We start from the raw sequence: 27,765 nt of genomic DNA on the forward strand, positions 1-27,765 counted from the left end.
TATTAGAAACTCATCTGTTCATCCAACACAGTATGCATTACCTTTACCTCACTTTCCAGGAAGAAATCTATTAGTGCTCTCAGCTGACTAGCATTGGGCTCCCACTTTGCATTACTTTTGGAGAATGCTTCAATTTCAATTTCCTGGACAATTAAACTGCCAACAGAAAAAGCGGACAATTAGATTTTGTTTTCAAAATTGCAATGCCTTGCCAGGTATATTATATATTCTAGCAGCACAATCCTAGAAATGTCTACTCAGAAGTAAGTCCCATATGGAGTTCAATGGAACTTGCTCACATTATGAAAATTACAACATTAATAAACATACGCTGATCCAACACATTAATTTTTTGAAGCTGTTAGGAGTCATGTGGCTCATAATAATCAGAGCTCCAGCTCCTTCTGGCTTGAGCGAAAGGGCAAAAAGGGTTCAAGACAAGGGGTTGTATCCAACAATGTAACTGGGCTCGTGGAACAACTTCCACCAATGCAACAGAACTTCCTGTCCTTCTCCCTCCCTGTGCCCCCACCCAAATCTGCTTCTGGGGACTGGGGCAATTCCAAGAGCAGATTGTTAGGGGTGAAGGCAGGAGAAGACCCATTGCATGAGCGGATGTTGTTCTGCAATGACTTTGTTTTGCAGGCCCTGCTGCTAAAATCCAGAAAAGAACAAAACTGAAAGACTTTTAATTTATGGCAACAGCATATTGTTTCTGCATCACCGTAGTTGTTGGCTGTTATTTTACTTCTCTTCTCTTTCTATTATTTTAATTTTTTTAATGCATTTTTTCATCCTATCTGCTTATGGAAAATTAAACAAAAAGCATGATTGATTAAAAACGGGGGGGGGGGGACCTTGACTATAATAAATTATTTTCATCAGCATGTCACAGTGGTAAGTAATAAAAAATCATACCAATACCAATGGGGGTTATACTGCTTCCCTTTTATCATTCTAGTTCATTTCCCCTAATCCACATATTGTTACCAAGGCCCATTTACAAAGTTACTCCTGGGAGAGTGAGATTTTAACTTGACTGAAAAACTGGAACTTGTTTTAATCTACTGTCTCACTAAATTATTCAAGTTTTAGTTTCGGGTTTGTTTGTTTTTGGGGTTTGTTTGTTTTTTACTACGCAGCTGCATTGTGCAAGAAGAGACCCTTTGTGATTAATCAGAAAAGATAAACCATTCACAACAATCACAAGCAGATGCTGCTTGGCAAGAAATTGGCTCACTGGATAGAAATCAACAAGCAGAGAAAACAGAAGGGGGGGGGGGAGAGAGAGAGAGAGAGAGAAAACCCCTATATAATATTTGGCAAAAGCCAAAGGCAAAAAGTGTAAGCAGGAGGAGCGGGAGAAGCCTTTGTTCAAATCTTACTGCAGCCGTGAACTTACTAAGTGGCACTATTGTTAACTGGATTTCTTACCTGCCCTTCATCACAAAGGTCCCAGAATTACAACAATATAAACACACACGATTGAAATCACTTAAAATACCGTATTTTTCGCTCCAGAAGACGCACTTTTTTCCTCCTAAAAAGTAAGGGGAGATGTCTGTGCGTCTTATGGAGCAAATGTGTGGTCGATCGCTGGCTGCCATTCCGGCCCCTTGACCAGGCCTCCATTGTTGAATGTTCTGCAAGGGAGGCTGTTTGTTTCCCCAGTGATATTTGACTGGCTGATTATCTGTCTGGAAACTGTAGTAACAGCTCCTTTCCTTTCCTAAAGAAGCTACAGAACTGTGAGTTGAACCCCATAAAAACAAGATTTTTTCCCTTTGCAAAGTAAGCTCAACAACTGTGAGCTGATCCTCAAAAAACTGGGGCTTTCCCCCTTTCCTCCTCTAAAAATTAGGTGCGTCTTATAGTCAGGTGTGTCTTATGGAGCGAAAATTATGCTTAGGGAAGCCCCGCCCCTGTTCTCTTAGCAACCCTGACTTGCTTTACTGAAGTTTTGTGAGACTTTTGGAGTTAATGGGTAGGATCCTAAAGAACCACGAGGTGCAGGAAAAGTAGCCCTTCAGACAGATCTGCAAACACTTGTGTAAAACTTTGAGAAGCACTGCAGGAGATTGCTTCTATAGCCATTCTCATGCTTTTTCAAGATGTCCCACACGCAGAACATCATCTCTGGACGGCTTTTAAAAAAAACTTTTCTCATGCAGCACTGTCATGTGGGACTTGAGAAAGCCCTTGCAGGTGTGCAAGGTGGTGGAAGGGAACCCCCGGATCCAATTTCCAAAAGCCACTGCAAAGGCTCCTGGCTGAGCATGCTGGGAGAAGAAAAAAAAGCCCTTGCAGGGGTAAACTGGAGGGGGAGAAAAGAGGGGAACAAGTGGTGCAGGGTGGATGGGGGCCGGAACAAAGCTGAGAAAAGGAAGCCAAGGAAGAACGGTGCAAAGAAAAGCAGTCATTGGGTAGGCGGGAGAGAGAACAGAGCAAGCAAACAAGGAAGGAAGGAAGGAAGGAAGGAAGGAAGGAGAAGATGCACCTGGGGTGAGAGAGGAAAACAAAGGACAAAATGGAAAACAAGAAATACTGAGGGGGGGAAGGAGACAAACAAGAAAATCAGTGAAAGCAGGTCAGGAACAGAGTTGGCAAGACAACTGACGGAGCAGAGAGGAAGGAGAGATATAAAATGGGACAACCAATAGGAGATGATGAAAAAGGTTGGCACATAAGGGAAGGGAAGACAGAGATGTGGGGTTGTGAAGGACTAAATGTTTGGAGAAGGGCCACAGCTCAATGGTACAGCATCTGGCTTGCATGCAGAAGGCTCCAGGTTCTCTCACCAGCATCTCCAGGTGGGGCTGGGAGGGCCCCCCCCCTTTGACACCCTGGAAAGCTGCTGCTAGTCATTGCAGACCACAATGATCTAGACCAGTGTTTCTCAAGCTTGGGTCTCCAGCTGTTCTTGAGACTACAACTCCCATCATCCCCAGCTAGCAGGAGCAGCGGTCAAGGATGATGGGAGTTGTGGTCCAACAACAGCTGGGGACCCAAGTTTGAGAAGCAGTGATCTAGAGGGACCAATCAGACTTGGCATGAGGCAATTTCCTAAGAGCCACAGGAAAGTGGTCAGAGTGTTGAACTAAGTCTTGGGAGACCCAGATTCTTAACCCATGATGCAGTGTTCGAAACTCCCATTGTTCTATGCGCATTTTGCAACAGGGAATTTAATTAGCGAGTTCTTGAGCTCTGGGCGCAGTGCTGTGCCTAGGATTTCAGATTAAAACTGCAGAGTGGAAGAAAAGGAAGAACTTTTTCTGCCTCCCTACTTCCAGCTACTCCATGAAGACTAGAGAAGAGACCCTTTTAAGAATATTAGGGGGGTGGGCAGGGGAAGGACTAGACCATGTGAAAAATAAACATAATATTTTAGTTGCAGTTCATTCATTTTCAGCTTTGTATTCTTGTTATTAAAAAAGTGTGCCTAGACATTCCATTCTTGTGCCCATAACCTAGGTTTAAGGTGCAGTTTCTAACACTGCCATGAAGCTCCCTGGGTGACCTTGGGCCAGTCACTGTCTCTCACTTACCTCACAGGGTTGTTGTGAGGATGAAATAGGGAGAGGGAGAGAACCATGTATGTCACCTTAAGCTCCCTGGATAAAAGGTGGGATCCAAATGTAATGAAGTAAATAAAGCCAGGCAACATTTTGTAGCAAGCCTGCACATCAGTCTGTGTATATAAACTATAATTGCAAAATATCATTAAAGAGCCAGACCCAGGCATTGGGCCTGAAACGCTCCTCAGTGAACCCTAACAATGTCTCCTCACTATTACACCCACAGGAAGCATCTCTGGCAAGGGAGGGAGGGAGGGGACACCTTAAAAAGAGGTCCCTTTAAAGTCAACTTTCACTCTGAAGGAAATGGCATTATGCTCAAAATTATATGATAATCACACAAGTAGGCAGATAATTCTGGATTCCTTCCAACAGACATCTAACACAAAACAGTCAAGAAATAGGTGGGAAATATTCACAGAAGAACTTGATGTGGATGAAAATTCACCTGGGTTCTATACTCTCTGACGGCATCCAAAGGAAAGTAATTAAATCTATGAAAGACTAAAGAACTTCCCATCTGGAGACACAGAAAGAACTAAGGAAAATTTTACCAAATAAAAAGAAAAGAAGGAGAACGAACTAAGAAATGCAAGCATCGGCAAGACAAATCAACAGACAAAAGCAGCTGAAGTTAAGGCCTGGTGAAACAAAACTGATTTTCACCGATTTATCTTTTTTAGCAGAGAGTATAGTTGCCCTAGCCCTAACCATGTACACACACACACACACACACACACACACAAAAGTATGCATAAAAATAACCTAGGACTGGTTGTCTGAGTGAGTATATATTTGGGCATCCCATCACATGCTTAAGGATCAACATTTCTACTAATGCAGTTCTTTGGTTACTACGTTTGCATGCTTATTTTACACCGGTGGAGATTGGACCGAATGGAAATGTAACAAGAATCAGCCTAGACCACAATCACTCAAAAGAGAAGTGTGTGGTGTGTGTGTGTGTGTGTGTGTTGAATTACGATGCTTATAGCATATGAAAGCGCAGGCTCTGCTGTTATGGAGCCAACCAAGTGCCAAATAAAAATAGTCACACTGAGGTACCTGTTATAAAGAAACTCCCCAGCTGCTACAGCCAGTGGTCGGTGGGTGGCATAAACAAACTGGTATAAGGTTTCACAGTCTTCAGATGACAACGCATCTTCATAGTTCCTGTACAAAGACATGGTATTAACTATGTTTTGTCAAAAAGGGCATTGTTACACACGTTAACAGCATAACCCTATACATTTACCCAGAAGTCTTCCTCTGTGAATGGGGCTTGCTCCTTGGTAAGCATGCATAGGATTGCAGCCTAAGCCTGTAAATACTTTGGGTTGGGGCTTAATTGTACATTACTTTCTTGGAGCGGATAGTGTTTAGTCACTAGACAGCTTTGGACTTATCTATATCCACATGGAGTCATGAAACTTCTTCTGTCCGTTCTGCTGTGGCTGGAGAGAGACCATAAAGTTCTGTTCTAAGCCTTCTGAGCACTGTATCCTATAAGCCTTCCATAGCATATGGCATCAAATTACCGTATTTTTTGCACCATAACGCTCACTTTTTTCCTCCTAAAAAGTAAGGGGAAATGTCTGTGCGTGTTATGGAGGGAATGCCTACAGGTGGCATGCCTACGGATTTTCCTCCTCTAAAAACTATGTGCGTGTTATGGTTGGGTGCGTCTTATAGAGCGAAAAATACGGTATATTTTGACGGCAGAAACATTTATGCCAGTGTAACATGCGAGGCTCTCTGGGAATCGACAAACAATCATGGAAAAGAATGAATAAGGTAATTTGGTTACATATTTAGAGCACGAGGTGAACATCAGGCAAAGATGTCAACAGAAGCAGTGTTCTGACATTCAGTCGCACATGTGAAAGATTAAGTGGGGCTGGAGTTTGCAAGCCAATATCCCCAAGGCACATCAGCTGCTCTTGAGATCTTGGCACAATTAACTCTCCCACCGACTGGAAATCCCAATATGCCAGGGCTCCTGCTCACAGTGAAGCTTGCAACGAACTTAAAGACTCTCTCGAGACCTTTCTGCTAACCGGAGAAAGATCTCGACAGCAGCCAGCCTGTGAGGGACATTATTATTATTATTCACTGGGTTTGTACCCCACCTTTTTCTCCAAGGAGATCAAGGTGGCACACACAGTTCTCCCCCTCCTTATTTAATTCCCACAACCACCCTGTGAGGTAGGTTAGGCTGAGAGGGGTTGGACTCAATGGCCCTTGTGGTCTCTTCCAACTCTATGATTCTATGAGAGGCAGTGACTGGCCCAAGATCACCCAGTGAGTGGGGATATCAACCCTGGCCTGCCAGGTCCTAGTCCAAGATTCTAACCACTGCAACCACACTGCCTCTCACTGGGAGTGGGGCTTGCATTGCACCCCTGCCCCACCCCAAATTTAACCCTTTGCATGATCAGGCAAATACCAGAACATGGCTAAGCACTTCAAGAAATAATAAAATTTATTTCCAACCATTTTGAAGATAAGAGAGTGGTTGGAAAGGGGTCATAGTTTAGCCTTTATTATTTATGTGCTTCTGTACTTTCATACTACCCTTCGCCACAACAGTCACAGGGGGATTTGCAGCAAAATAAAATGCAACAGCAAAGCATAATACGTGCTACAAAAATCAATTAAAACTACTATTTTTCATATAAAAGGTTCCAGGTTTAACCCCTGTCATGGGCTATTAAATCACCTCTGAAGGCAGGGTTGGAGAAACCTATGCTGCTCTTGAACCATGAGAAGTAACTGCTAGTCAGAATATACAACAGGGAGATGGGTCAATGGCCTAGCTCTGGATAAGACAGCTTCACATGCTTGAAGACTTACTAGCTAGCTCACAGAGAAAACAAATCCACCACATTCATACCACTTAAGGCTATCTCTAAAACAAGGAGGGATACTTGGTTTCCCCCCTCAAACCTTCAGGTCAACAATGCAGTTCCAGTGAGAGATTTCATTGCATTGGTTTTTTAAGGAGTTTTTAACACCCACTTCTGAAACCTCACAACCCTATGTAAAATAGCTAACTTGAAGAGTTCATACGAGTCCCAACACAAAGGAAGTTTTTCAGACAATGCCTCTGCCGCCCTGTGAACAATGTTGTACCCCTTGCATGTTAAGGCAGCGCAAACCTTGCCCCTATCTTGTCCTGTCCCCTAGCAGCTAATTAGCTGGCAGAACAAGCATCCCACTAGCAACTAGTTGACTGGACCTCAAGTTTCTATGAGTGGGACAGAGTTACAAAGCAAAAGCTCTAGAAAACCACACTTTGGCTAAGTGTCTGCTCTCACTGTAAACAAGGCAAAAGCAGATGGTTGGAAGCACAAAGGGATCTGAGGAGTCAAGGCAGACTCAGAAAAACTGCAAGCTGATCTTTATCCTACTGTCCATCATTTTCAGAGAGCTGCTTGTTATTTTATTTTTGTTTCTTGTGCTTTTTAAAAAACAAAAGTTTCTTACACAAATGATTTCAAGCACAGTAGATGCAGCTTCACCATGAAAATGCATACCAGGCATCACAAAATAAATAAAAAAACCAAGCTTTTCAGAAACCTAAAAAAAAAAAAAGACAATGCCTCTGAAATTTCATTTCCCTATGTATGTGTAGTTCTGCACTGGACAAGAATCAGATATACGAAGCTGCATGCAAAATTGTTGGAAAGTATGCCAAGGTATTTACTAGGAAAGAAAACCTATGCTTTGCTATGTAACATTACAGAAGCACCCATGAAGTCAACCTTTAAAAAACAAACAACACCCCCCCCAAAACATTTAGCTTAGTGCATTCTAAAAATAGTGATGTTCTAAAAAATTTTAGGGGGACGCGGGTGGCGCTGTGGGTAAAAGCCTCAGCGCCTAGGGCTTGCCGATCGAAAGGTCGGCGGTTCGAATCCCCGCGGCGGGGTGCGCTCCCGCTGCTCGGTCCCAGCGCCTGCCAACCTAGCAGTTCGAAAGCACCCTCGGGTGCAAGTAGATAAATAGGTACCGCTTACCAGCGGGAAGGTAAACGGCGTTCCGTGTGCTGCGCTGGCTTGCCAGATGCAGCTTTGTCACGCTGGCCACGTGACCCGGAAGTGTCTCCGGACAGCGCTGGCCCCCGGCCAATAGAGTGAGATGGGCGCACAAACCCCAGAGTCTGTCGAGACTGGCCCGTTCGGGCAGGGGTACCTTTACCTAAAAAATTTTAAACAAGCTCTTTTTATGTGTTGTGAATTGATTTTCCCTAAATGTATCACTTATTTGTTAAAATATTAATAGACTACTATTTGATTAAAAAATATCAAAGCTATTTACAACAAATGAGATGAGAATCCTTGCTGGCTTCGGAGCAGATAGACACTGCAGGTGGGGTGTAACTTCTGCATTAATGGTTTGCCAATAGGGACTAATATTCTTAATTTTTAAAAGGCAGAGGGGAAGAATCAGTTCTCTCTCCTCCTCCTCAACTAATTTGACCGTTGTTTACTGGAGATACCAACATAACTACAAAGTAAATAGTGGGTTTTGTTTTTCAAAATAAATAAATAAATAAATAAATAAATACCAGTTAATGGAGTCTGCTCCTTGTAAAGGTCGATACCCAGTGGTGTCTTATTTTACCTCAGAAAGAGTGGCTCTGTTTTGTAGGCCATGAACCAGAAATTACACATTCAAGGAATACTTCATTGAGAGCAATGCTTCTGCTGCAAATATACGGAATGCCAAGTGCCAGATAAAGGTTAAGCCAGAAGGGCCTGCCGGTATTCAGCCGTCTAAAAATAAGTCTTGCCTTCGCATACCAAATCCGCGTTATATCATTTTCCTCCATATTTCACTGTGACTGAGCACAAACAGAACACGTAGCAGAGAACTGAAGGTGGGGCTCTCTAGGGAAGCAACGGAAGCTTAGTTTCCTCTGGGCATTTCCACCCTTACCAACAGAAATCTCAAAAGGATCTCATTTATTTTTATGGAGGTGACCTTGGCAAGATGGCAGCATAGGAGTTCCGAAAGCCTAGAATGGTCTTCGGCTTGTATCTGGTTAAAAAAATAATAGTGAAGGGAACATCCACAGTGCTTCACCCATGATGACAATGTTAAAGTACCTCAATTGAAAGTATAAATCCGAAAGAACAAAGAAAGCTGGTGAGAGACAAGAAGAACAGGAGACGAGTGAAGGGAAGGGTGCAAAAGACAGATCTTGGAAGAAAAGTGTGGCTTAAGTGGCAGGATGATGCCATATTCTAAGTACTGTAAGATCAGAGAAGGCTTTGCACCAACTGAGGTTGGGTATGTGATTAATTTTTTCATCGTTGAACTGAGGGAGTATTTGGACTCTCACAGACTTTCTCCCATCACATATAACCACAAGCAAGTACGCTGATTTTTAAATAGGCATAGTTCATTTCCAAGCTGTCAACAGAGACACTTTCTTGTAAAGTGGAACTGCAACTGAAAAATAGTGGTTTTATTTTTCTCTGTCCAGTGGGCCAAGTCATCTCTGTCAAAAAGGGGTCAGAGCTGGCAAACCTGCTGGAGCTGGAAAAAGAATCTCCTCGCCACCGATGCCATCTGAGGCGCCAGTGACAATGTTGGGCTTTAAACAACACATAGAAGAAAGGAATAATCTAAATTATACTGTAATTTTCTTAGAATTTAAAGGAGTTCCAGTCGTGGGATGGAAAGCAAAAATATAGGCTCAGTACCTGCAGTTCAAGGTATCATGTGACTTTTATAAAAACCTACCACGATTAGCTCCACAGTACAGTCATTTTCCTACTTCAAAGACTGCCTTGTCAGGACAACACTAAAGAATGTTTTAAAAGTGTGATGTATTTCTGGACAATACTGACAAGGCAGATTTTCCACACTCCTTCCCTATATTTCCTGCCGGCTAGATCTCCCTGCTTTTTACCAGCCAAAATTCCTTCCTCCTCTAGTGTTAAACCCTTTCGCTATTTGTAGATCTATGCTCACACACCAATATTCCCTTCTAGTATTTCCCCTTCAGTCATCTCTTCCAATTGCCTAATCACTAAAGTGGGGCTTGTTTTCAATGTTGTTTTCCGAACTCGCTGAACTTTAGCCCAGTATTTCCAGTGCTCCTAAGTTAATAAAGTACAACGAAATTATTCTAGCGTACTCTGCATGCTAAGAAGGTAATATCTCATCCCTCATCTTCATGAAGGACTGTTATATCCCTGTTTCATGCCAGCTGTTGCCTCTGAAAATCTGACCTAAATGCAGGGTGATAAAACTCATGGATGATTTTTAACACACTCTCTCTCAACACACACATACACATAGCTGAAGCAGTGTAAAGTGGTTGATAAACACGAGCAGTGCTGAAGAACTTTGGGGGGGGGGTCCTTCTGGATCCTGTCTAGAGGTGTCAGATCTGAAGCAAAGACAACCAGGAGGACAAATCTGTTGAAAAGTAAACCTATGAATTAGCAAAATGACCCAGAGCATTCCTATGACTAAGTCGCCCCGGGTTTAACTAGTCTACAATGCCAAGACAGCTGAGCATTTGTACTCAAATCCTTGCTGCACAATGGGAATGTCATGAACACCCGGGATTATAATAAATCGTGTCACCTGGAATTAGAGCCTCTCTTCTGGTGCAAAGGCATGAAAAGCATTTGTTCAGTTCAGAATTCTATACAGTCGTAGCCATGGTTAGCAAACGACTTGCGAGTCGAACGTTTTGGATCCTGAACGGTGCAAACCCAGAAGTGAGTGTCCCAGTTTGCGAACGTTCTTTTGGAACCCAAATGTCCGGCACGGTTTCTGTGGCTTCCAATTGGCTGCAGGAGCTTCCTGCAGCCAATCGGAAGCCACGCCTTGGTTTCTGAACATTTTGGAAGTCGAATGGACTTCCAGAACGGATTCCGTTCAGCTTCCAAGGTACCACTGTAATGGAAGTAGAAGGCTTTAAAAAAAAAGTTTGCTGCAAATTGCTAGACTTGCTGCAAAGAATTTCATTTGATGCAAGATGGATTTAAGATGGTTAACGCTGAGCTTGCCAAAAAGAGAAATATGCTTTTGAAACCTTTCCACATACTATTTAGCGTCATCTCTGTCTTCCCTGAACACACCTTCTCAGTAATTAGACCAAATCCACAGGGCTCTATGTGACTTTGGAGAACCAGCTCAGCAACAGATGGAAGAAGAAACAAAGGCAACAACAAGGCAGTCTCTCGACTCTACTAGGATTTTAAATAGGAAAAGGAGAACTACATTCACATTTCACAGATACAGAAATATGTGTTAGGATGCGCTTGAATTCTTTTCTTCAGACAAAAACTCTTTGGTGTTGCAGGTTTAGGTTTCAGGCTGCAATCCTATGCATGCTTACCTGGGAGTAAGTCTCCTTGAACTGAATAGGCCTGACGTATGAATAGGCAGTCCAATAATTGAGTTCTGCTTTCCTAATAACATGTGTTGTTCTTTAAACACTTGGACTATAGTTTGCACTGTGCAGCGACAACAGCAAAGTCAGAAATGCTGAACAGCTGCAGTGCCAGTGCAATGCTTGTCAGTTCAGCTGTAGAACAAGAGTAACATTTAAATGGTTTAAAAATCATCATTGTATAATAACAAAGGCACATGACCCCTCTTAGCACAGGAACAGAATGAGCACAGAGACAACTGCACTGTACTTTGTTCTACTATCAATGCACCAGGAAAAAGCAAACACCACACAGAGATGACACTATGGCGATGTCCACAGGGATCATCTGTCTGCCGTGGGAGTTGCTTGAACAATGGCTCCCCCAGAATTGAAAAAGGGAAATTGTAGCACAAAACCAATGTGAACACTGAATAGGTAACCAAACCGGTTAGCATCTATTCACTGCTGTAATATATACACAAATGAAATAACCCCAGCAGTGCCAGACAAACTAAGGCTTAGATCTTACAAACTGCAAGGCATAATTTATTAGTGAAACAATTTGACGATATTCCACCATTACTTGCGGTGAACTAACCATATCCCAAAGAGGTCACCCACCGAAAGTGGCAAAGTGTGTATTTGAGCCCCTACTCCTTTTTTCACAAACTGGTAACCTTGTCTGAAACATCACAGAAAACTGCCTGGATGAATATAGAGTCGTACCTTGGAAGTCAAACAGAATTCGTTCCGTAAGTCCATTTGACTTCCAAACCCAAACCGCGGCTTCTGATTGGCTGCAGGAAGCTCCTGCAGCCAATTGGAAGCTGCACCAGACGTTCGGCTTCCGAAAATGGTTCCAAAACTGGAACACTCACTTCCGGCTTTCGATCGTTCAGGAGCCAATTTGTTCGGGAGCCAAGGTGTTTGAGATCCAAGGTATGACTGTATCCGCACAATCATGTGTGGATAGGGGTGAGCCGCCATCTCACTGCTTGCGGGTGTCATTTTAGAGCAGAGGTATCCAACTTAATTCCCTCTCTAAGTTGTTTGATTCCAGCTCCCATCAGCCCAGCCAGCATTCCGTCAGGGATGATGGGAACTGCAGTCAAAAAATTATCCAGAAGGAAAGTCATTAGCTAGCCCTGTTTGGGAAGACTGGCATAAGAATTGCCATACTCAAAAGAAGAAGAAATGCTCCTGATAGGTTTATGTTAGATAAATCCAAAAGTGAAGTCACATTATTTACATAAATATAAAAACAATCCATAATGCTATAGAATGTGCTAATCTTTGCAATATGCTGTGTTCAGATTCATAATAAATCTGAGAAATTTGGCACTCACATTCATCTATGCACAGTTGTAGATGTGGCACAATATGAGGGATTTCTCTCTTTATTATTTGCACTCAGCCATCGTCACGCTGTAGTTTGCACAACCGCAAAAAGGTGGCGCTGTGAACTACAGTGTGAAGAGAGTCAGTGGACGGACAGCCCAGGCTCCTTCATGCACACCCAATCACCACGGAGGGACAAGTCTGAACAGGCTGTGACAGCCCCCTAGCTCCTCCACCTGCCAGCCTCAGGGCCTCAGATCTTCCAGCCACTGCCTGCTTTCCTCCTCACCGGTTGGCCTGGGCCTCTGCTGCTGCTACCAGCACTGACGTGGGTTATCATTAAGAGTCAGCCTGGGCACAGAGGGGAAGAGGAAGCTGCCCAGAAGCAACAGCCAGCCTCAGCATCTGTGAATAGGATGAAGTGCAGCAGCAGCAGCACAGGGACAAGAAAGTTGACCAGAAACAGCAGCTCTCCTCCCTTGGGATCAACTGTTGCCGCCGCCACCACCACCAATCAACGTGAAGAGTGGCAGAAGCAGCAGTGCAGGGGGAAGCCACCCAGAAATGGCAGCTAGCCAGTCTTGGGATCCGGAGCAGCATGGGGTGGAAAGGGGAATGTCTAATCTCTAATGGGTTACTGTGGGGGGAACTGGGGAGACTAGGGAGAGGGGGAGGGGAGGGTTGGTGAGCACAGTAAGCAAATGTGCAGCCCCAAGTCTTAACTAGTTATAGTTTGCGTCTTGCACCCAAGTAGACTTTAGATTTGAATGAAAAAGTTATTTACTGTGACATAAGCATCAAGAGTTTCATGGCTTGAACTGCTACTTCATGGTCCCTGTCCAGAGTCATGGACACAAGTCGATCCTAATGGATGCAAAAAAAAAAACATTAAGAAAAATGTAAAGATTCTGTTCTGGAGGTCTTTGCTGAAGAAGTTATACTTTTCGACAGACTGCATGCTTTTGAGATTACGCTGGTTTTTTCAGTTTGATTAAGCTAGAGTAAAATCTGCAAGTTGAGATGGCCACAATGAAATGCATGCAGGGAGAGAAGAATAACTCCTTAGTGGCCCATATTTGAAAAGCAAATAAGTATTGTGTTTGTGACATAGAAGTCATGGCCCAGAACTGTTCCACATTTTTTTTTAGTTTGGGTGGTGATTGCTCTGACTTGCAATGGATGGTTTGTAGCACCCCCTGCAGGCTTCAAGATCAGCATTCTTCAGTTTAAAGGTGTCACTGATTTCTCAAGTTGGTACAGTGGACACTCGGGTTGCAAACATGATCCGTGTGGGAGACACGTTCGCAACCCGCAGCGTTCGCAACCCGCAGTGCTGCGAGAGCCGAAACCCAGAAGTAACACAGTGCGCAACCCGAAAATGCGCAACCTGAAGCATCTGTAACCCGGGGTATGACTGTAAATCCCAAATACATAGATGAGTCTCACTACTGCAGAGATAGTCAAAAGTACAAAAACACAGCTTCACTTAATTGGGATCACTTTAAAAAAGAAAAAGCACTTTTAGTCTTTTCTGATAATAGTTCAATAGACTACATCATTAGAAGTTTAATTTTCACATTCCAAAATGGGAACTCCGGCCTTATTAATTTCCCTTCTGTTTTGTTGCTAAGTGATCCATGTCACAACAAACAAGACTGGAGGATGGCACAAAAATATATTAGAAACATTCCAATACTTGTCTATTAGTATATACATACAGAAAGGGTCCAAAATGTTCTACCTTTTTTTCTACAGTAATTGGTCTCATGTGGTCATTGAAGACAAGCTTTATAAATGGGAATGGGTTGTCTGTACTTTAATTAGGAGTTTTTTTAAAAAAAAATCCCCCATCTATTACAAGAAAAAGGAGTGTCCTCCCTTTTGTAGACTATGATTCAAGACTATGATTCAAAATCCCCACTGATTCAATCTTGGATTCCCCACTGATTCAGTCCTGGCGTTCTTGACTGCAAAGTACCAAAACGTCCTGCGAACACTAACATATGCTAGCAATGCACACAGTGTTTCACGTCTCTGCACAGCAATTCAAACAAAGTTGATGAAAACGAAAGACAAGGCTCCAAATGGGTTGTGTTCATATGAACCTCTCTCTAAATAAGAACCTGCTTTTCCAAGTCTGCTTTCTGTCCAAAGAGGAATACTAAACCAAGTCCGATCTGCTCCGATCTGTCCTCTTTCAATGTGGCAACATGATCAGGGCACTATCCTTTAAGGCCTCTTGCCTGAGAGTCAAGGAATCCCCATTAGTGTTAAATGGATGTAGACTGGAGGTCAGGCAGTCATTGTAACTTGTGCAATTAGGAACAGTTTTCCAGCAATAATGGCAAAACCACAGCATGCCTATCCCACGGAGCATACATGTAAAAAGGAAGGCTTGCATCTTCCAACTTCACAGATTGGTTATGTCTAAAGCATAGACTAAAGCTAGTTTAACTCACCTCCTTTTCCCAGAGAAGCCTGGGAACTGAATTCTTGCGAGGAGCCCTAGCACCCTGTCCAAACTAAAACTCCCAGCATTGGGTCACGGGAAGAAGGGAAACCCCTGTCATTTAAAGTTGCCTATATACAATATACCCTTGTATATCAGCTATAAAACACTTCCCATTTAAAGTTACATGTAGTTTACACCTTGTACACCATTGATAGGCCTAAAGTGATACAGGATTCAGGGTTTAATTCTGAAAATGGTCAGCCCTCCAAGGCAAACCAACCAGAATATTCAATCTGGGAGACACTTATTGTTCAAGCTCACCTTGAACCTGCAAGTGAAGAGATCCATTTTACAACCCAGCGCTTTTTGGCCAAATATTCCCTGCAGCCCCTGAAGGCACTTCAGTCGGACGTCAGGTTGCTGGAATACAAGATGAAATAGAAGATGAAGTTCACTGATGAGACTATGCAGCTACTGGTGTTATTCAAAGGACAAAAAAACATTCAATTGGCACTCGGCGAACGTTTTCCCCAAACTATGACCTTTGTGCAGTCAACAGAGCACCATTCATGCACAAAACTGAGGTATCAGCAGGCTTGAGGCAACCCTGTCAATTACAGAACTACAAAAATCTGCAGCAGGGTGGGTGGGAACAAGAGGGAAACAAACCTCCCCAAATAGTCTGATGAGGGCTGATCATACTCAGTGGCCGCCCAACAGGATATGCCTACTATGAAAGGAAAGGAAGGAATGGAAAACCAGAGCAGAAAGAGGAATGGGGACTGGGAGATGGTTGGCTAGCTGGTTCGAACCCTGAACAAGAGCACTCGACGCTGCAATATTTTGTTGCAGGTCCCACTTGTGCATATGAGTAGCAAACTCGGGTGCTCAGATGTGATGGCTTGTGTATGCTCTTCGCAAAAGCACCCTCTGCTCACTCGGAGAGATATTTGCAGTTCTTTATTTTACATATGTAGAAGCAGCACAGTACAATCGTGCATCCGAATCGTCCGGTTCAGATTCGGGGAGTGGTCTTCTCCAGCTTCTCCTCCAACAGAAAAGGCGGGGAAGCTTCATGGGATGTCTCTTGCGCTTTAACTCTCTCCTTTCCTGTGCAGAAGGCACAGGCATAATCTCTACGTCTGTTCCTGAGCTCCCTGTGCGGTGCTGGGGCTCTCCTTCAGCATCTGAGAGCCTTCCCGCCTCCTGGCTCTCTCCCTCTTCCCCTTCCGTCACTTCCTCTCTGTCTCCTCCTGACTGTTCCGGCTCTGACACATCTCCTCCCTCCCCCCACTGCCCCCGCCCGACTCAAAGGCGTTCCTTGCCAGTCCCGTGACATCAGGTGGCTATGTAATCAAAATAGGATTGCTAAGAAATAGCAGCGAGTGATTAGCACACTCTGGGGAACCTCAGGGAAGTAGAGGGGAACTCTTTAGGGGTTTTCCCTAAAAGGGGCAAAAAACAAACAAACCCCAACCTGTATCCTATATGCACTTTCCTGGAATCAATTGCCACTGAATTCAACGGGGCTTACTCCTGCCTCACTCAAGGCACATACGGTGTTGTGTTCAATTGTTGCAACAAAGTGCTGTACTTTAAAAGCAAAATAAAAGAAGAATGTCTTTTCAACAAGAAGAGTTGTCATGCAAGGAATCTATAAAGCCATAGGTGTCTGTGTATTTCAAAATTAAATTAAATTAGTGGCATGGCAACAAAAGTAGATTTTGTGTTCCTTTATGGTCACCAAGAGGCCTCTGCTTTTTCAAAGTAAAAAACCCTGTTTTTTAGCATGGTTTTAACAGTTTTAGAATGCTTCCTTTTAAAAACTTCAGATGTGTTCCTCTTTTGGGAGGAACAGAGGGATACAAATTCAATAAATAAAAATGTTCGAAAGATGAACACTCACCCATTTATTATGCAGTGCTCTGGGACATTACTCCCCTTGCTATATTTTAACCTACTTCTTATAAACCTCAGTTTCATGTAGACACCTATCTGGATGACATGTACCACTTTGTATGTTTAGATTAAGGTGGATGCATAAATGCTTATTATATTTTTATTGTAGGCTGATGGGTTTCTTTCTTCTTTCCTCTCACTCTTCCCCTCTCATTCTTTTTTAAACCCCCTTTCTTTCTTTGTTATTTCAAATATCAATTAAAAAGAAATCACTTTTTCAACTTTTTGGGATTCTACCTGTGAAAAACAGATTGCGTTAATGTTTTTCTCAACTGTCCAGAAAAAAAAAACTCACTTTATCATACAGCATCCATCCTATGTATTTCAAGTAACTATCCGTTAAGAACCGATCAGGATAAGTTGTCATCCAACAGGCAATTTCTTCAATGCAAATGGCCCGGATTTCTGGAATAATATCACTTTAAAATAAAATAAAAATGGAACACTGTTCACTGTTTAATTGCAATACAGATTTTTGTTAAGGAAAAAATGCAACAGAACAAAAGTATTCTTGAAACGTTATTTTAAAAATTCTATTACTTGCTATCACTTAAGCAATATGTGAGGGCAGGCAGTAGAATGTGTGAACATTCTATCAAAAAGTACTGTGCTTGAGGCCATGCAAAGTGACATGAAACCTTCAATTACATATGCAGGACCATTACTTGATGTTGCAGAATATGCATATTCTGTGACGGAGCCCCAAGGAGAATGAATCCCATCATCCAGTCTGTCCTTGAGATGCCCATATCCTGACCAGAGACTCCTTCCAAGTACCGTATTTTTCGCCCTATAAGACGCACTTTTCCCCCTCCAAAAATGAAGGGGAAATGTGGGTGCGTCTTATGGGGCGAATGCAGGCTTTCGCTGAAGCCTGGAGAGCGAGAGCGGTAGGTGCGCACCAACCCCTCTCGCTCTCCAGGCTTCGCGGATCTCTCCCCAAGCAGCGGGAACGTTCCCGCTGCTTGGGGAGAGTTGCCGGCATCCCGAAGCCTGCGCGCATTGACCTCAGCACGTCCAGGCTTCGCGGATCTCTCCCCAAGCAGCGGGAACGCTCCCGCTGCTTGGGGAGAGTTGCCGGCATCCCGAAGCCTGCGCGCGCTGACCTCAGCGCGTCCAGGCTTCGCGGACCTCTCCACAAGCAGCGGGAACATTCCCGCTGCTTGGGGAGAGTTGCCGGCATCCCGAAGCCTGCGCGCGCTGACCTCAGCGCGTCCAGGCTTCGCGGACCTCTCCCCAAGCAGCGGGAACGTTCCCGCTGCTTGGGGAGAGTTGCCGGCATCCCGAAGCCTGCGCGCGCAGACCTCAGCACGTCCAGGCTTCGCGGATCTCTCCCCAAGCAGCGGGAACGTTCCCGCTGCTTAGGGAGAGTTGCCGGCATCCCGAAGCCTGCGCGCGCTGACCTCAGCGCGTCCAGGCTTCGCGGACCTCTCCTCAAGCAGCGGGAACGTTCCCGCTGCTTGGGGAGAGTTGCCGGCATCCTGAAGCCTGCGCGCGCTGACCTCAGCGCGTCCAGGCTTCGCGGATCTCTCCCCAAGCAGCGGGAACGTTCCCGCTGCTTGGGGAGAGTTGCCGGCATCCCGAAGCCTGCGCGCGCTGACCTCAGCGCGTCCAGGCTTCGCGGATCTCTCCCCAAGCAGCGGGAACGTTCCCGCTGCTTGGGGAGAGTTGCCGCCATCCCGAAGCCTGCGCGCGCTGACCTCAGCGCGTCCAGGCTTCGCGGATCTCTCCCCAAGCAGCGGGAACGTTCCCGCTGCTTGGGGAGAGTTGCCGCCATCCCGAAGCCTGCGCGCGCTGACCTCAGCGCGTCCAGGCTTCGCGGATCTCTCCCCAAGCAGCAGGAACGTTCCCGCTGCTTGGGGAGAGTTGCCGGCATCCCGAAGCCTGTGCGCGCTGACCTCAGCGCGTCCAGGCTTCGCGGATCTCTCCGCAAGCAGCGGGAACCACCGCTGGGCTCCCACGGCTTGCAGAGAGCTGCCTGTTTGGGGGCTGGGGTCGGGGGAAGCTCGGGCTGGGGGGGAAATAATTTTTTCCCTTTATTTCCCCCCCAAAAAACTAGGTGCGTCTTATGGGACGGTGCGTCCTATAGGGCGAAAAATACGGTACATAAAAGTTTCTTACCGATAGCGTTGCAAAAAGGTCCCTTTGAAAATAGCATTCATCATGTTCTCTATGTCCAGGTGCTTCTGTTCATACTGAAATGAAAACAATTGAACAGTCGCTTCCTATAGGCAAGGCCTTATTTCTATGCTTAATCTCATTTTACTGAAATTGCACAGATTAAATACCACCTCATTTTTTTCATATTGAGATATAATGAAATGTTGGAAGGGATACGGATACAACAGAAGCTAGTTATATATTTTTTCCTTTCCTCAATAACTCAACTAGAATACCTGCTTCATCACTAATATTTATTTAACCTGTTGGTTCACATCTTAATCTTCACTTGTAAATGAATAGCGGAACAACAGGGCTAATGTTATCCCATAATCAAATGTAATGCTTGCCTGTACAATTTTTTACACTTTCTGTTAATCAAAACTGTGATGACTGTGGTAATCGGCTTGGTTCTATGTTCTAAGTATAGATAAAGACATAGCCTTGTGTGTGAGGGGGGGAGCAGGAATACTTGGTTTTTTCCTTTCAAAAATGGCTGAAAACAAGGCCAAGGGTTTCAGGGTGATCTCACTCTCCAAGATGCAGGAAAGAATGGAACAAGATAAGGATGGATGCTGGGGTTGGAGGAAGATGTGTGTAAACACTGACAACACAGCTGATCTGATGCAACTGTTGAACTTTGGATGGCACAGTTAAAAAAAAAACCTTCAGGAAAACAGTCCAGACAGCCACAAACAAGACTGTTGGAACTAAGAACAGCTCTATGGGGAAATTCCCCCTTAAGGAGCAAAGGGCCATGTCAGCACCTGGTGGGGGCAAGGAATAATAATAATAATTATTATTATTATTATTATTATTATTATTATTATTATTATTACTATTACTCCGCCCATCTGGCTGGATTTCCCCTTTTTATTAATAATAAAAAAGTGATAAAACATTAAAAAGTTCCCTAAACAGGGCTGCCTTCAGATGCCTTCTAAAAGTCAGTTGTTTATTTCCTTGACATCTGATGGGAGGGCGTTCCACAGGGCAGGTGCCACTACCAAGAAGGCCCTCTGCTTGGTTCCCTGTAGCTTCACTTCTCACAGAAGGCCCTCAGAGCTGGACCTCAGTGTCTGGGATGAACTGGGCTGGGTGGAGATGCTACTTTAGGGAATAGGAGAGCATGCCAAAAAGACAAACCAAGCCGTGGCTATGTCTAGGGGGTAGTGGCCATCAAACTCCAGAACCACATCACAAGCCAACTCCACCTCACAACAAACTGGAGATCAAACAGCATGTGCCCACCTGAACTCCAGCCTTGGGAACAGAGTCAGATAAAACTAAAGGCCGGCCACTTTTAGGTGTGTGGTTGTAAGTACACATGAATTAGGACTGTAACAATTTTTTAAAAATTAGGAAACCTGCTGCTATCTAAGAGCTCTGTTTAAGTGTGGTAACAAGGATTGTTACTGGAAATAGAGGAAGCTTTGTTTAGAAACTTTACTTGAGGAAAAAATCCTGTGGTCTTGGGTCTCCCCAAGTCACCCACTACCAGGTAAAGTGGTCTGATCACTCACTAAAGCAAAGGCTATTGGACAACTTTGTGATCCTCCACCCAAGTAATCCATGCCTTTCCACACCACAAAGGCCATCTTGTTTCGGGATTGTCACGCTCCGAGTGAATACACATGACTGGCACATGAGTTTTGAAAGTCTTTAGGGGGCCATGTGCCAGTATTCAATGCAACCTTCACATTCTAGCACCGTATTGCAATATGATGAAACAAACAACACTATGCCAATCAGTTATTCAGAATTCATTTCCTCTCCTTAGATTGGGAGAATAGGAAAACGTTTGGCGTGAGCCGCTCACTGCCAACCACCTCAAATTGAAATCCAGTAACCAGCAATTACAAATAGGCATTTTTACAAACTGTCATCGCTTTCCAAGGGGAAATTTCTCCTACCTCTTTTTTCTTCTTCTCTAGCTGGTCCAGTCTAGTATTGGTCCTTTTGCTTGTAGGCCTGCTTTTTTCTACCTCGTATAATCTTTCCAGGTTATGCTTGCTGACATCTATACTTACAATGAGGTTTACAAGTGCTGTTAGAAGCTTCATAGCTGGAAACAAAGAAAAATCCATAAATTTTATGTGTTTCAAAAAACTTTGATAAAGGTCAGTAGTCATTTTGCTTCATTGCCTGATCATAACCATGGCTCTGATTTGTATAATTTGTACTGGTTATGGAATTATTTTCTTTTCTTGGAATTATTTTCTTATTAAGAGTAATGAGTTCTTGGTCCCTTTTTTTACTTAATATTTTGGCAGAGTTTTATTTTACAATACAGATCAGGAACTCCTAATGTGATTAAAATATGACCGGTGACTACTTTATATATTTGTTAATGTTTATCTTGATGTTTTGCAGTCACTACCAAGCAAACTATACTCTGAAACTTCCCACAATAGTGACCTGAACAGCTGAAATGAGAGATGTGGGGAAATTGGCAAGGTCTGCTTTTTTAACTGCTGCAGTGCTGTGATCAGAGAAGCTGCACCATATGAAAATCAGGCTGACAGGAATAGACCTGCTGACAACCTATCCCTGCTCAAACCCTACACCAGGCATGTCCAAAGTCCATTGTGGGGGCCTAATCCGGCCCACCGGTGGGTTTAATCCGGCCCCAGTGGCAGTTTATTTCCTGGTTGGCCCTTTAGTCGGTCCTCACAGCCCTTCACTTCATCAAATCTGGCCCTCTTAAAGGTTTGGACAGCCCTGCCCTACACCTTAACCAGCTTCGCCAGTACAAGCTACCAAATGTACTACTTCTGAAAAATCATGACAGGTCCAGTTGTGCCTACCTGCTAATGTGCTGGTGTGCCGGAATGCTCTGACCATGGACTCTGCCAGGCCCGAAAGGAGAGAGATGATGGTGTCCATCAAATAGTTGTCATAGAGGATGCTGAACTGACACTGCTGCACCAATACGGAAGTGAAATCGCAAAAATTAGTCCTGAACTTCTTCCAGTAGGGCCCTGCCTTCACGAGCGGGTAGTCCTTATCATCCTACAAGAGGTGTAAAACAAGTTGGTAATTAAATCTGTATACCGCCTGATACCCCCAGGTCTCAGGGTGGTTCACAGGATAAAATCACAATATAAAAGCACAAAATACATAATCAAAATACAAAAACAGAACAGAAACAACCCAACAACCCCCTATGACAAAAACTTGCCCTACTTCTTTATCATGATTATTTGAGTTATTGCCCACCCTTCACCATAAGTTCTCAGAACTTCCGAAGGCAGTGGAATGACCAAGAGTGCACCCTCTGCTGATCTTAACACCAAATATGTTCTGTAAGGAAGGAAGGAATCTTTCATGTTTTTGGTGCCTACATCCAACGCTAATGTGAGCACTTTGATTTGGGACTTAGGAACAAACTGACATCCACAGTGCAGCTGTTTCAAAACAGATATTATGGGAACTGTAAACGGGACCACAGGGAGTAGTAATCTGGCTCCTGCATTTTGGACCAGTTGAAGTTCCTGAGTCATCTTCAAGAGTGGTTCCATATATAGTCTGGAAGTTCACAGAACATGGAGTACAATGGCCAAGTGTATGGGAAATGCATCCAGAAAACAAAAATGTACCGAAGAGTTAGTGATCTGACACGGTTACCCTTCCTGCCTCTGTTCCTTCCCCCAAGCTCACTGCACAGAATAATACAGCCGTACCTTGGAAGTCGAATGAAATCCATTCCGGAAGTCCGTTCGACTTCCAAAACGTTTGGAAACCAAAGTGCAGCTTCTGACTGACTGCAGGAAGTTCCTGCAGCCAATTGGAAGCCCCATCAGTCGTTAGGCTTCCAAAAATAGTTCGCAAACCGGAACAGTCACTTCCGGGTTTGCGGCGTTCAGGAGCCAAAATGCTCAAGAACTAAGTTGTTTGAAAACCAAGGTAGGACTGTACTGTACAAGAGATCAGCACTGTACTAGAAGGATCCTCTGGTCACTACATTTTGTAAGAGTGTATTCCATAGTTTAACTACTTCCGATTTTCAGCTTCACTAGACAAACTCAAGTTCTAGTGCTATGAGCAAGAGGAAAGCTTCTCCCCATCCACTTCTGATGCATATGGAATTCTGTACAAGTTACTTTCCATGCACAGAACTAATACGGCTGAAATCCAGCCCAAGCGGCAGCTGCCGCCTTAGACCCAGCCCTCATCATCAGCTCAGAGAAGGACTATACTAGCTTCAGGCTTCAGCACTGGAACACTACTTCCCACATCTCCCTTTTCCCTGCACTATGACGGCTGAGGGTGGCAGTCTGATCCTAGGAGCACTGCCTAGGTCTTAGTTTCGAACAATCCTCACTGACTGTCCATGTTTTGCCTCCTTGCATGAAGGTCATTCTAGACTATTTGGTTAAAGGGAAGAGAGCTGAAGGGTGCTATGCAACTCGGTGGAAAGAGGAAGCAGGAGACATTGCTAATAATTTTGCAAAACGGGTAATAAATGAATAACCAGAGCACTCCTGTTGGGAGTTTTACACATCGCAAAACTGGCTTATGCTCACAGAAAGACCCTGGAATCAGTTTTGGGATAGGTAAAGCAGCGAAAAAAACAGCCTTGTTGAAGCTTGATCTGGCCTGTGACTGGATAGGACACACCTTGGGAACCCCCGGTACCCTATCATAAGTCCCAATGGAAGAGAGGCAGAATATAAAAGAAATGCAAAGTATTACCATATCCACTGGCCAAGTAACCGTCAAGATCCAGGGATAGGCCATGAACTTTTTATACTGCAATCCAGTTGCCTACAAGATATAGAGAGGCAAAACAGAACTGAAGCAACAGCATTGCTAAACAAATCTAACTGACAGGAATAAACAAGCACAGTAAAACCCAAGTTTTTAAAAGGTTCACCATGACCTCGTGTGCAAAGCTGTGTGCAATAACTAAAGTCAGCTAAAGGGTAGGCTACTTGTGCACAGTGCAACACCAATAAAGCTAAGGATCTGGGTGACTGCACAAAGCTTTCATTCCTTTGAGAGTAACAGTGGGATCAGATGCTGTTATCCTTGTGCCAAGCCGATACCCACTGTAGCACATAATACCTCCCACTCCACACAGTTTGGCCAATCAAGTATTTTCGCCTGAAAAACAAAATATGTGGCTCTGCCTTCTGCACACGCATATAGACCCTTTGTTTGTACTCTTGCAGCATGAGCAGTTAACCATTTTGTCAACTAGGAAGCTGGTTTAATATATGGCAATGTTCCGAACTGGCAGAGTTTCCCAGCTTGGACAAAACATAAAATTGTGTTTAATTAGATATTTCCAAGTTTAGATATTGCATTGTTTCTTTTAAGAAGCATTATATCTATTGATGGGAAGTTATATAAAATTTAACAGTGTTTTTATGGTTTAAGGTTGTTGTTAAACCACTATGATAGTTATACGATGCAGCAGTGAGTGTGTGTACGTATGTATCTATCTATTTACAAAATAAACTATTTAAGACTTTTGAATAAGCTTATCAACAATCAGCAGCTTAAAAGTGTTCTCATACAAACAGAACCCACCTCATCAAATGTCTCTGTCATTTTCTGCATCACATCGCAATTCTGCGAACTTTGGAACATTTCTGCCGTAACCATTCCTACATAAGTAACCACAGAAATAAAAATTTAACTGAACAAAGTATGCCAGCATAGAGACAAACTCTCTTTTAAACCAAAGTCTCTGAATATACATGACTCTAAAAGCACAAGGAAGCACAAGGGCTCCAGAACCTTGCCAAAGTCCTCATGCCTCCTTTCCCAAAGTCCATCACCAGGGAACCTGTGATCACAGCTTTCCGTGCATGAGATGTGTGTGTAAATAAGTAAATTGAGAGTGGACGTCCTCTGCCCTTCATTTATCAATGTATTTTTCCCCACCCAGGAAAAGCTGTGATCATGTATGTGAAATAAGCACATGGTGCGAAATACCTGTAATAATATTTCTAGCCAGTCAGGAGGTGGAGGAGAGGAAAGTGGGGGGGAGTGCAAATGCAACATTTTTGGGGGGGTCTCAGATGGGAATGTGAAGGCCTAGGAAAAAACCTAGACGGAAATGGACATGGGGAGAGGGAGCCTCAAATTGTTCCAAGTCTTCTCCACCCCACCCCACCCGGCTTTCACATCTCTAGTCCCAGGCTCATTCCAATCCATGCTTGCAGTAGCAGGCCATCATTGTGAACCATGGTTACTTTCTGATGCATTAAGTTGCTGCCAGTAACCAACAAGGAGAGAGGAAAGGCAGCAGAGAGGTCACTGTGGTGTTGGCGCAGTGGCATAGCCAATCCAACATTCCCACCGCTACGCCTGCACTGTGCCAGCCTCCCTGCCGCATTGCCCCTCTCCCTCTCTGTTACTGGCAGTGACCTCCACCTCGGGAAGCCAATTAAGCAACACCACACCACCCTACAGGGCATAACCATATGCACACAGTGCTAAAACTAAGAATGGCTAATGCAGTGCCATCTATTTTTGAACTCCCAGGATCCCTGATCCCGCTTGCTGGGGTTGGTGGAAGCTGCTCTCTTACAACATCTGGAAGCACAGTGCAGCCTCCCTCTGTGCTAAAAAAACCAACAGTTCAGCGTTTCATGTGAACGCAGCCAATATTTGTAACTTTCCATACCTCATTTTAAATATGTGACTTGTTCTCCAACCACTGGTTAAGACAGCTTTTAAACACAACTATTTGTACTAGTGGGACGCGGGTGGCGCTGTGGGTTAAACCACAGAGCCTAGGACTTGCTGATCAGAAGGTCGGCGGTTCGAATTCCCACAACGGGGTGAGCTCCCATTGCTCGGTCCCTGCTCCTGCCAACCTAGCAGTTCAAAAGCACATCAAGTGCAAGTAGATAAATAGGTACCACTCCGGTGGGAAGGTAAACGGTGTTTCCGTGCGGTGCTCTGGTTCGCTAGAAGCGGCTTAGTCATGCTGGCCACATGACTCAGAAGCTGTATGCTGGCTCCCTCAGCCAATAAAGTGAGATGAGCGCCGCAACCCCAGAGTCGGTCGCGACTGGACCTAACGGTCAGGGGTCCCTTTACCTTTACCTATTTGTACTAGTGGTTATGCTCATCTATCTATTTTCTCTACTTCTTCTCCTCTGCATTTCTACTCTACCTTTCTGCTTCCACAGCTCTAAATTCAGAACCCGAGTTGTACGGAATAGCCACATCTTAGCAAATGCATGCTAGATTCTGAATTAAGTGGATCCCCAAACAGGAATTAGCTTCACACACAAACAAAAAGAAAATCTTTGCCCTCAGAAAGCATGGGAATAAAAAATTACCTCGGCAACCTGAGCACTGGATGAAGAAGTTGATGAGATCCAGAAGTGCCACATCTCGATCGCTTTTGTAGGCTTCAGTCCAGTCATCTACCACAGACTGAACCAGATTGCAAAAAGGCAACAGATTAAAAAACTAGAAACAGACAGTATCAAACTCCCGCATAACCTTGGAAGCTGATGTACCTGCATAGCGCTTTTGCCCATGATGACCACCTCAAACAAGGTAACCGCTTCAACCACTTCTCCATTTTGCGGCTGGTTTGGCTGTCTACCATCTGAAGGGTGTCTTCTTCTGTTTTCACATTGTTCTCGGATTTTTCTTTTACCTCTCTACAGCAATAAAGTGGCTGTATGAATGAGCTATCACGGGTCACAGTCAGAAATTTCACCTTACTTTAAATCGCTCAAAACACAATGCCCCTCTATCATTTCTGAAGCTAGACGCAGGGACTCATGCTAACATCTTTACATGGTAGGAGCTAGGACTGTGGTGCTTAGCATGTGCTCTCCAAATGAAGATTGTAACCATGTGTCCAAATGCCTGAAATCATGCCCGCACACTCAGAAATCAAATGGAACAGTCTTCCTCGGGAGGTTGTGGACTCTCCTTCCTCGGAGGTTTTTAAGCAGAGGTCGAACGACCATCTATCATGGATGCTTTAGCTGAGACTCCTGCACTGCAGGGGGTTGGGCTAGAATTCAGTGGTGGCCAAACTTGGCACTCCAGCTGTTTTGGGACTACAACTCCTATCATCCTTAGCTAACAGGACCAGTGGTCAGGGATGATGAAATTATAGAACATAACAGAAACTTACAAAAGTTTTAACATTGCCATTTCTCAGGCAGCTGCCGTTCTGCACTGTAGATTCAGAGACAACTTCCTCATGGATCCCATTTTCTCTGATTCGTTAGAAAAAGAAAAAGAAAGATCGTTTGAAGAAAGAGAGCAATCTCTATTGAGTCGCGGACTTTAAGAATTGTTATCCTAGAGTCCCCCACCACACATCCTTTATTTTGTGCATTCGTGATTATTAATGCTCCTGACGGTATCAAGGTGGTTATATGTGATGCTTCTTTCAATACTGTTTGTGCCTGTAAAAGTTCTGGGGTGGACATACAGCTTTGTTTGCAATCAGTGCACATTCTGTAGTTTCCTGCTGAAATCCTGTAACTTTTCATACCATAAATATTCCAGGGGTATGTGTCCTATTTCTGTCACACTCTAGTCCAAGAGTGCCCCCTCCAGATGGCAATAATAAGGTAACATGGGGAAAGCATCACAGAATAACCAATCAAGTTTAATGATGTGCACACAGTCTAGTACAAACCCACTGAAAACTAACTACTGTTACACCAATGACATGTTGCAGAATATAGCCACTAAAAAAAAAAAAATCACCTATCTGGAGGGATGATAAAGCTGCAATCCTATACAATTATTTGGGAATAATTGTATAGGATTGCAGCTTTATCATCCCTCCAAATTTACATATACATATATATAGGATTGCACTGTAAGACTCTTTTGAAGACCAAGTTGCTACTCAAAACTGACTCAAAACCCCTGAAAGGAAATGCTGA

General features: G+C 44.1%; 1 protein-coding gene across 4 annotated transcripts in view; it reads right to left on the reverse strand.

The window, feature by feature from the left end:
* Positions 1-27,765, reverse strand: part of LOC309530855 (cohesin subunit SA-2-like) — a 59,873-nt gene that overhangs the window by 25,012 nt on the left and 7,096 nt on the right. For 2 of the 4 annotated variants that reach the window (XM_082220019.1, XM_082220016.1), the window contains 13 exons: positions 27,000-27,084; positions 26,368-26,514; positions 26,185-26,281; positions 24,419-24,495; positions 23,579-23,650; positions 21,691-21,895; positions 20,797-20,948; positions 18,845-18,918; positions 17,019-17,142; positions 15,086-15,184; positions 13,097-13,176; positions 4,641-4,748; positions 48-156 (listed from right to left, as the gene is read on the reverse strand). In XM_082220019.1, the coding sequence (XP_082076145.1) occupies positions 48-156; positions 4,641-4,748; positions 13,097-13,176; positions 15,086-15,184; positions 17,019-17,142; positions 18,845-18,918; positions 20,797-20,948; positions 21,691-21,895; positions 23,579-23,650; positions 24,419-24,495; positions 26,185-26,281; positions 26,368-26,514; positions 27,000-27,084 (1,429 nt within the window). Of the gene's footprint in view, positions 1-41; positions 157-4,640; positions 4,749-13,096; positions 13,177-15,085; positions 15,185-17,018; positions 17,143-18,844; positions 18,919-20,796; positions 20,949-21,690; positions 21,896-23,578; positions 23,651-24,418; positions 24,496-26,184; positions 26,282-26,367; positions 26,515-26,999; positions 27,085-27,765 lie in introns of all 4 variants that reach the window. The other 2 variants (XM_082220018.1, XM_082220017.1) reach the window with 1 other exon arrangement.

The sequence above is a fragment of the Podarcis vaucheri genome, assembly GCF_965113315.1.
Source record: "Podarcis vaucheri genome assembly, chromosome: 4".
Classification (NCBI taxonomy): domain Eukaryota; kingdom Metazoa; phylum Chordata; class Lepidosauria; order Squamata; family Lacertidae; genus Podarcis; species Podarcis vaucheri.